At 39.3% G+C, this 8,855-nt stretch overlaps 1 protein-coding gene across 1 annotated transcript; it reads left to right on the top strand.

Annotated features, from left to right (window-relative positions):
- The first annotated feature begins 357 nt into the window (after positions 1-357).
- On the top strand, positions 358-3,948 carry LOC145487594 (uncharacterized). Its single transcript, XM_081466413.1, has one exon. The coding sequence runs from the start codon at positions 2,994-2,996 to the stop codon at positions 3,915-3,917; it is 924 nt and encodes a 307-aa protein (XP_081322539.1). The 5' UTR covers positions 358-2,993; the 3' UTR covers positions 3,918-3,948.
- The last annotated feature ends 4,907 nt before the right edge of the window (positions 3,949-8,855 follow it).

The following is an 8,855-nucleotide window of genomic DNA, read 5'->3' as shown; positions in this document are numbered from 1 at the left end:
ACACTCTCTTGTTTGTCTGCAGCGGATGACCGAGGTACTTTAGTGATCCGTAAGGTTTGCTGTCAGGATGCGAATCTTCAGTTTCACAGGCCAGGAATTCAAGCCATTTAGTTCATTGTTTTAGAACTACACTTGTCAACTAATCTTTGCAAAATATCCATATAGGAGTGCTTGCGCTTGCTGGTTATTGAAGATACATCTAGCTCAAGTGCGGTACAAATCTCCTGCAGCATCCCTACGGAAAACTTTGACAGCTTCGACTGTCACACAATTGCACAGATGTTATATTTTTTAAACACGATTGGATGCTGAAGGGCAAAAGTCTTCATCACTTGCTTACTCAGTCAAGTCTTGAATGTCTTCACTACCAATGCTATAAGTTTTTTTAGCTGTCAAGCAAGATAAAATCCTGCTATTTGCAAAAGTGGAGGAGGTCATCCTTTTCAAAGATACTGGAGCTATTGTTGTGCTTGGCTGTTCACATTACCTTTGAAATGTTAGCAGTATCAGCCTTTTGCCCGGTGTGTTCATCTTGAAACACTTCTGTAAGATAGGTTTCTTGTGTAGCCATGAGGTTCTTTCTTGTCACTGTTGCTGACTTCAGAGCACATCCCATCGGTGGTGCTGGACCTTTATCCTGCAACAATAAGATAACATCTCCATCCACAGTCTCTGGAACGACACCAGTACCATGCCCCAGTTTGGCAGCGTGTATTATCATCGCCTTGTTGTACAAGGTTTTCGTGCTCTAGGGCATACTTGTGTCACAATCTGCTAGCTGTTTTTCAAACGGCGAATATTGCTGGAAGGACTTGACACACCCCTCCTCTGGACAATGAAACAGCCTGCTTCTTTTCTCACTGTTTTCTTCATCACTGTCTTTCTCTGTCGCTGAAGCCAATTCCATTGTTTGCCCTGGGTGTTGTCTGGCTTTGTTTTGAAAGAAATTATCTGCCAGAAATTATCGCATTATCTGCCAGCTTGTTTAAATGAGGCGGAGGGCTACTGCTTGCTTGGTGAAAATTTCTCTAGGGTAAAAACAAGAACAAAAAAACTTTCGCAAGTGAGACAAATGATATGGAAATTTTCTTGGAAAGTGTCCTGAAACCAGAAAATTACCAAATTTACAATGCTGTTATTCATATTTTTACTAGTAAAATGCCAGTTTAAAAAGAATTTCTATAATTTCTATAAATTAGCAATTAACGGGCTTCAATAAAACGAGGAACACGGACCATTCCTGAAAATTCCAGAACATCAGTCAATCAATCATTCAATGATTACTCCAGCGGTGGGCCGTGGCAGGTTCCTGGCCACAGTCTTCCTGAGTTGGGTGTAGCCTCTGGAGAAGAGTTAATATAAAATTAAATATCTGTAGAGCTAGGGTGGGTAGTACTGAAACTCTCAATCTCGCAATAATGGAAATAAAAGTGAATAAATTTTTGAACGAGACTCAGTTTTGACACAGTAACAGACGATTAGTTCACAGTCCAAGGGTTTATGCGGGACACGTGATGAAGGCAAAAATTTGTGTGACAGGTGAAAAACAACTAAAAGACATACGTGATTCCTGAATTTATGAAAAAGTATGGCTAAAAACTGCTAAAAGTATGAGTGGCACGTGAATTTTGTCAAAATTTGTGCGTGAAAGGCGAACACAACCCCCCTACCTCCCCTCCAAAGTTGCTTTGCCACAGTTGTCGATTTCAGTTCACCTCGTTTTGAATTTAAAATTTCCGTTATTCCGTCAATCGAGGGACATATGTCCTTGAAATAGCCACATTTTTGCCCGCATCTGATTCGCTGTTCAGTTCAAGACTTATATTTAAACAAAGTTACGTAAAGTGATTACAGCCTCATTTTCAACGAGATGGGAACAGAAACCTCGAATCAGAAAACCCCACATGATCAGGAGGCAGCACAGCACTATTCTGCCAAGTTATATTGCTTTTAAGTGATCGATGCAACAATTTCAGGACTCAGCAGGACTGCAGCCCTGTTTTTTGATACAGCGACATGAAGGTAAGAGGATGTTATGTTAAATAAATTGTACACTGGACTTCAAGTGTGAAACAATTGAATTTGTGTGTATGTCTACATTTCCAGCCAATTAATGACATCGTCGAATCAGCGCATTTTATCCAGTTTTCAAATTTGATTAAATCACTCCGAATCATTTCCCCAAAAAATCCTTTGGAGATCGAAAAGGACTACTTATCGCCTTCCAAAAGCCAGATTTTCAGTCAATTATTTCGTGTAGCACATAGTTAAATAATGCGTTTCTTTTAACCTGTTTTCAGTCTAGTTAAAAGTAGGTCTGGAAAATTGAATTAGATTTTCTAAATAAATAGACCCTTCTCCAAAATGGCGCCAGCCAAGAGAGGACTGAAAACTGGGGGTATAGTTTGTTGACATCTAGAGTTGCAAAGATCGATTTCTGCCATTTTTTGTCGGAAGATTTACAAAAATTGAAAATGCCACATAGCTGTTGTGTCCCCTTTTGTAATGCTACATCAAAGAAGAATAAGAACCTTCGATTTCACTGTTTTCCCAAGAAACAAGAGCTAAAAGACCAGTGGATTGCTAAAATTCGCCGCGACGAGGGAGATTATTTCGCTGTTACAGAGAACACACGCATCTGCTCAAAGCACTTCTGCGAGGATGATTACACAGTTAGCAAAGATGGAAAAGGCAAGAAAATTGTTCTGAAGAAAGGTTCTGTTTCAACTATTTTTAAATGGTCTATCGAAAAACAATGTCGGAGTACTTTTGTAAGCAAAGGAAAGTGTAAAGGTGAAGCTTTGAAGGCGCCACGGAAGAAATGGCAACGAAAGAGCTGCCCGCGCTGCGAAAGAAAACAAGCTGCTATTGACAGACTGCAAAGTGATCTTGAAAAAGAAAAGCCCAGTTGAAAGAACTTAGTGAACGGTTTGAGCATTTCAAAAAGGAAAAGGGAGAGCAATAGGTTGCTTGCGTCTTAAAGGAGGATAAACATGTGTTTTTCTGCTGAAAACTTCCGTAAACAGGACCAGTTAATTCCATTTTACACAGGTATTGTAAACTGGACTGTGTTTTTGCAGTTTAACTTTATTGTCAGTAGATGTAAGGATATGAAATACTGGAGATCTGACATTAATGCAGATGAAAATCACCAGCATGAGCCTGATCAGCTACGTCAAGGAAGACCTCGAAGTTTGTCGATGTTTGATGAGTATTTTCTAACTCTTGTCAGATTAAGACATGCCTTCCCAGAGGAGCATCTAGCTTACCTTTTTAAAATGTCAATGTCAACAGTTTCAAGAATATTCCTTTCTTGGATTAACTTGTTGTACTTTGAATTGGGATCCATTCCCATCTGGCAGAGCAAAGACCTGATTGAGGAAACTATGCCCATTCCTTTTAAAGAAAGGTACCCAGCCACCAGGTGCATTTTGGACTGTACAGAAATCAAGATTTGCAAACCATCATCCTTGCGAGCTCAAAGTCAGTGTTTTTCCTCTTACAAAACCACTACAACTATGAAGGGATTGTTAGGAATTGCACCCTCTGGTGCTCCTGTATTTATTTCTGATCTTTACACTGGTAGTATTTCAGATAAGGACATCACAAAACAAAGTGGAATTCTAGAGCTGTTGGAAAAGGGTGATGACTGCATGGCAGATAAAGGATTTAACATTAAAGATCTACTGGAACCAATTGGAGTGACTTTAAATATACTTCCCTTTCTTTTTGATAAAGTCCAGTTTAACGAGGAAGAAGTTGAAAATACACAGTCATTAGCTAGTGTTCCCATCCATGTGGAAAGGGCTATAAGTAGAATCAAAATGTACAAAATCATTACCAATGTTGTGCCCCTGTCTCTGGCAGGGGTGTTAAATCAGATTTGGACAGTCTGTTGCATGCTGTTATTATTTTAGTCCCCAGTTATTGACCAGGAAAAGTATGAGGAAGACTGATCATTCTGGTCCATTAAGTGTCTGGATTTATTGTAAAAAAAATTAAACACCTTCTATTATGTAAAATCACAACAGTTAAGAGATTCAGAAGTATGTTTCTTTCCCTTATATTTTGCACAAAAACATGCTTGTACATGAGACAAATTTACACTTTGCATGCTGTTTGTCATCAGTTATCTGCTTATTGCCTCAAAAAATAAGGCAAGCAGTGAGAAAAATAAAGTTCATGAACTTTGGAAGTGACTTTGTGAAAAACTCCAGGATCAAATTCAAGTTTTTGTACAAACAGATTTTCTGACCCCTCCTTAGAATGGATACAAAATTTGCTCCACAACAATCCTGATATTCCCATTAGGCCTTGTAGCTGAAAGTAATACTTTATGGTTATGTTTGAGTCTTATTTCTCCATTTTTATCTTGATGAATACAAATGTCCCTTTTAAGTTCTAAGCATTCCTCAGTTGACTTTCCCTTTATCGAAAACAAGCTCTTAATTTCCAGAATTCCAACCGATGGATTCTCATTAGGATCATAAATAATACCATCAGGCGAACAACCCATCCAGTAAATGTCAGGATGAATCAACAACCCACATTTGAAAACTTCTACTTGAGGGCCTGATAATTCCTTGAACTCTTTGACAACCATTGGTTCCATGTCTAGACCATATTTCATGGCCTCAGTCTGCACCTTTGTTGATGAAAATAAAGTATGTAAGAACCTATCATTAACTGGTGCTTTTCTAGAAACAACTTCACCGAATCTTGAAGCAGTTATTCTGAATGTTCGCTCTTGGTGCCAAGTTGAGCAACTGGACTGACTTCTCGTATTCTTCTTAATTTCCAACACTTTTTCTTGAGATAACATGACATTTGATAGGAAGGGTTTTTCTTCTTCTGGCACTGTTGGTGGTGGCCCTTTCCTAACATGTTCTGGTAAAGTAATTTCTACGGGAAAGTCAAACACTGCCTCAAGGTCCTCACTGTAAACAGTATCTACAAAGCTCGGAGGATATATATCCCTTAACTGATTTGCTAAAGGACAGCCTTCTAAAGAATTCCCCCATGGAAGGGACTTGTGGGTTGCTGAGTTAGAGTATCAAAGCCAAGAAGCATAAGTGGTAGGACTCTCAACTGAGATGTTTTCTCCCAGTTGTTGAACATGTCTTTCGGTAATCAGCTGTTGTTTGATAGGTCTGGGATCGTATAAATACTCCTGTACAGTCTTAGGTGCTATTTCGTAAGGCTTTCGATCTATTTATGGTTTCACAAACTCGGAAGCAAACCATCTTTGTGGCTCTAGCGAAGGACCTCGAGGTTTATGCCACTGTTGTGGATGGGAGGTTGGAGAGTTGTCATCGTGTAATTTTACCGTTACATGTGTAAACAAAGCAGCTAAATGTTGGCATTTCCCAGTTCCAGCTTTACATGAACATTGAGTGGTAACTTCAATGCTGTCTTCTTCGGAACTATCAAATACAATTCTTAGTTTATGTGGTGCTTCGGTTTTCCTCATCGAGTGATAACATCTTGCTTTTACAACGCAGCAATCCTCAGAAAACAATATTTTGATGTTCTCGAGGTATGTTTCCAGGTAGTACGTGTCTCCTTTTTTCCTTCCCTTCTTGCTTTCGAGCCACTTATTCGCAAACTCTAAAATAGATCTCTCGAAGTTTCCAGTCTGCAGCACATTTCTCTCTACACTTTCCGCCATATTGAAACTTCGTACCCCCAGTTTCCAGTCCTCTCTCGGCGGGCCCCATTTTGGAGAAGGGTCTATTGACAAGAATTGCTCAAATTGCTGTCAACATATGTTTTGATGTTGATTTTCAAGATTTGATAGTTTCTATTGGTCTAGGTTGTTTGATTTTGTGATGCAAAGCTTCAAGATTCATCTTAAATTTTGAGCTCCAAAAGTGGCATTTTGACGGAATTCGGTTATTATCGATTTTCTCGTAAATAAATCGATATTCAGCCAAACAAAGAGACCCTACTAGGGGTAAATTCCAACAAGTGACATGGCCTTGAAACGGCGACATGAGAGCTATGAATTGGCAATGAACGACAGACTACTCCAGCAAAATAGAGAAAGCGACACCCATAGCAACATAGACTGACAACGAATTTCGGAACTGAGAATGCAGTGATTGTTTTAAACATCTAAGTCAAAGTGAAGATGCATTTCCAGAGTTTAAATGTGTTTTCGTCTCTCACGCACAATGTCAACGGGTCGTTGAATAAATCGAGTCCGGCATTGCTGAGTATTTTTTTTCACTCTCAGCTGAGTGAGCAGCGCCCTAAAACACCTAAAAACATGCTTAAGGAAAAAGGAAAGAGATCTTCGATCATCTGCTTCATACTTTTATTAGTGGGTCACCAGTAAAAGAATATGAAGCTGTATTATCAACAAATGGCATTATGGAAGGAAAAGAGAGACAGGGTAAAGCTGCCAAGGTCTTTTCATCTTCAGCAGAAGATAAGGGTTGCGCCAAATTCAAAGGAAGATTAAAGATAGGAGAGATTATCTGATTGAGGCCGTTGAGATTTTGAGTTAAAGAACGGTTGTTAAACATAAACATGGTAAAAATAGTCATAGGTTCGATTGTACTTTAGGTCCAAATACTGACTTGAAAATGGCTGAAAATAGCAATTCCTAGCCTGCGTCGCAGACAGTCTAAACCGCCAGTATAGTCCGTCTGCACAACGGCTTCCAAAAGCTTGTTCCGATATCCCGCAGTTTGTGTATCCATTTTTGATTGGCTAGTTTCTTATGTATTTTCTGATTGAATAATTCTTGCGAAAGCAATCACACAACTGTCATGTAATGCTAAAAATAATTGTGTGCAGGTTTCCCAAGAACATTTACATTTTTATAAATGTCAACTCTATTTTGAGTTGGAAATAAGATGTCTACAATAACAGAAGATTGGCAAAAAGCATTCAAATCCGCGAGGGAGCAGTTTGAAATTTAGGCAGCGTATTAGAAAGTTTGACTTAAATTCCTTACTGGCTGATGCTCATTGTTCTGACTTTATTTTATGTCGTAAATGATAGACACTTTAGTATTTTATTAAGTCTATATGTATTTGTAAATAGTTCTAAGCCGCACTCAACAATCATACACATGTAAATAGTCTCGTTAATTTCATACTCGTTTTATCAATTGTAAATAGTTTTATTAATTTTAGTGGTTATTTACTGCTATTTCAGTTTGACACTTAAATAAAGGTATTCATTCATTCATTCAAATCGATAATTTTCTACCTGAACAGGAAAATTCGCTTCGCGAACTTCTCAGAGGTCAAACAATTTCTGTAAATTTGCTGACGGGCTACAGTAAATCTTTGATTTTCCAGTGCCTTCCAATCACTGCCGATGCTCTGTTTGAAAAGCCTCGTGGTTCCAGTGTTCTTGTTGTTAAATCGCCGTTGCAATCGCTTATGGAAGACCATATTCTCTGGTGAAGCTGGACAAAGATAAATATGACAGCTGTGATAAGAAGCAGCATAACTTGCAACAGTTAATCAAACAGCCGGGTCCGGTGTAATAATACAAAATGCAAGTAACCAACATGTTCGGGGAATAGTTCAAACTTGGTCCCTCCAGAGCTAACATTTAGAGAGCTTAAAACATATTCTGCAGTACAAATGAGCTGAAAAAAAACTAGCACGTGGCAAAATACATAGGTCTCAAACTCTTACAAATTACACGCGGATAACAGCGGAAACCACACAGACCTATGACCTCTAACGGCTCTACTCTGGAAATGTCCTCCTAAAAACACAGGATTATTGCCTAGCAAAATATTCAAAGATCCCCCTATCGTATCTTACAAAAGGGGCAGATCCTTAAAGATACACTAGTTCGAGCAAAACTTTCAAAGCGGCTATTTATTAATGCATATGGATAGGAGTTGTGTAGGTCTGTCACTCTATTGTTAGCATTGACCAATGACAACGAGCGTAAGAAACTAGCCAATCAGAAATGCATACACAGATCCGTGTATCTGTGCGGGATATCAGAACAAGCTTTTGGGAGCCATTTCGCAGACGGACTATATTGGGGATGTTATGACACGTCCAGCTGCAACCCAGGCTAAGCAATTCCAAGCGTCTAAATTTCAAAATTTCCCGGGGGGAGCATGCCCCCACATCCCCTAGGAGGTTAGCAACTTCAGCGCTTGAAAGCATGCCCAAGCCCTTAGGAAGCATACGCCCAACATGCCCCCAGCATCTTAGAAAATTTGAAAAATTGAAGTAGATAAGAAGTCTTTTCCTTCATTCTGAGTCGAAATGTGATGCTTTAAAAGTAACCATAAAGTAATCATTAAACCCTTTGACTGGAGAAATGTTGGCTGGCTCTGCATAAGAATTTCCACCACTGAAAAGTGTTTGAAGCAGCTGTAGCCTGCAGTACAGGCGGACTAGCGGGCTCTAGTGTGATACACGAGGCTGCGCAACGTGCGAGGAGAGAAAAATCTGCCTGTAGTCACACCATTGTTTATGCTCTACCGCCCCCTTGAAATGATTAGCTTGAAAGACTGAGAGAGAACAAAGCGAAAAAATGTCTCATATAACCAATTTACAAATGTATACATGACGCAAAACAGTCAACAGCCGTGAACATCTAAAATTTAGCTAAATTTAAATCATGTTGTGCCAAAACGAACAAAGAAGGTATAAACCTAGACATCAAGCTCAGGAGACAAAAATCTCGAACAAATTCAGGATGGAAGAAACATAACTTTCACGACACAGAACGGATCTCCAAGACTACAGCAGTCTCTGGCAATGCCAGACAAAGCTAAATATGATCCGTGGTGAAAAGCCAGACAAACCACACTACTCGGCACATGGCAAATTACAGAGGTCTCAAACTCTGCAAAGCGATAGATAACAGCT

This window comes from Orbicella franksi, chromosome 5 (genome assembly GCF_964199315.1).
Source record: "Orbicella franksi chromosome 5, jaOrbFran1.1, whole genome shotgun sequence".
NCBI lineage: Eukaryota > Metazoa > Cnidaria > Anthozoa > Scleractinia > Merulinidae > Orbicella > Orbicella franksi.
The sequence above is the reverse complement of the archived record's forward strand: the minus strand, read 5'-3'. Positions and strand labels throughout refer to the sequence as shown.

What these genes read in the sequence shown, in the direction of transcription:
- LOC145487594 (XM_081466413.1), top strand. Translation starts at nt 2,994, where the DNA reads ATGTGTTTTTCTGCTGAAAACTTCCGTAAACAGGACCAGTTAATTCCA.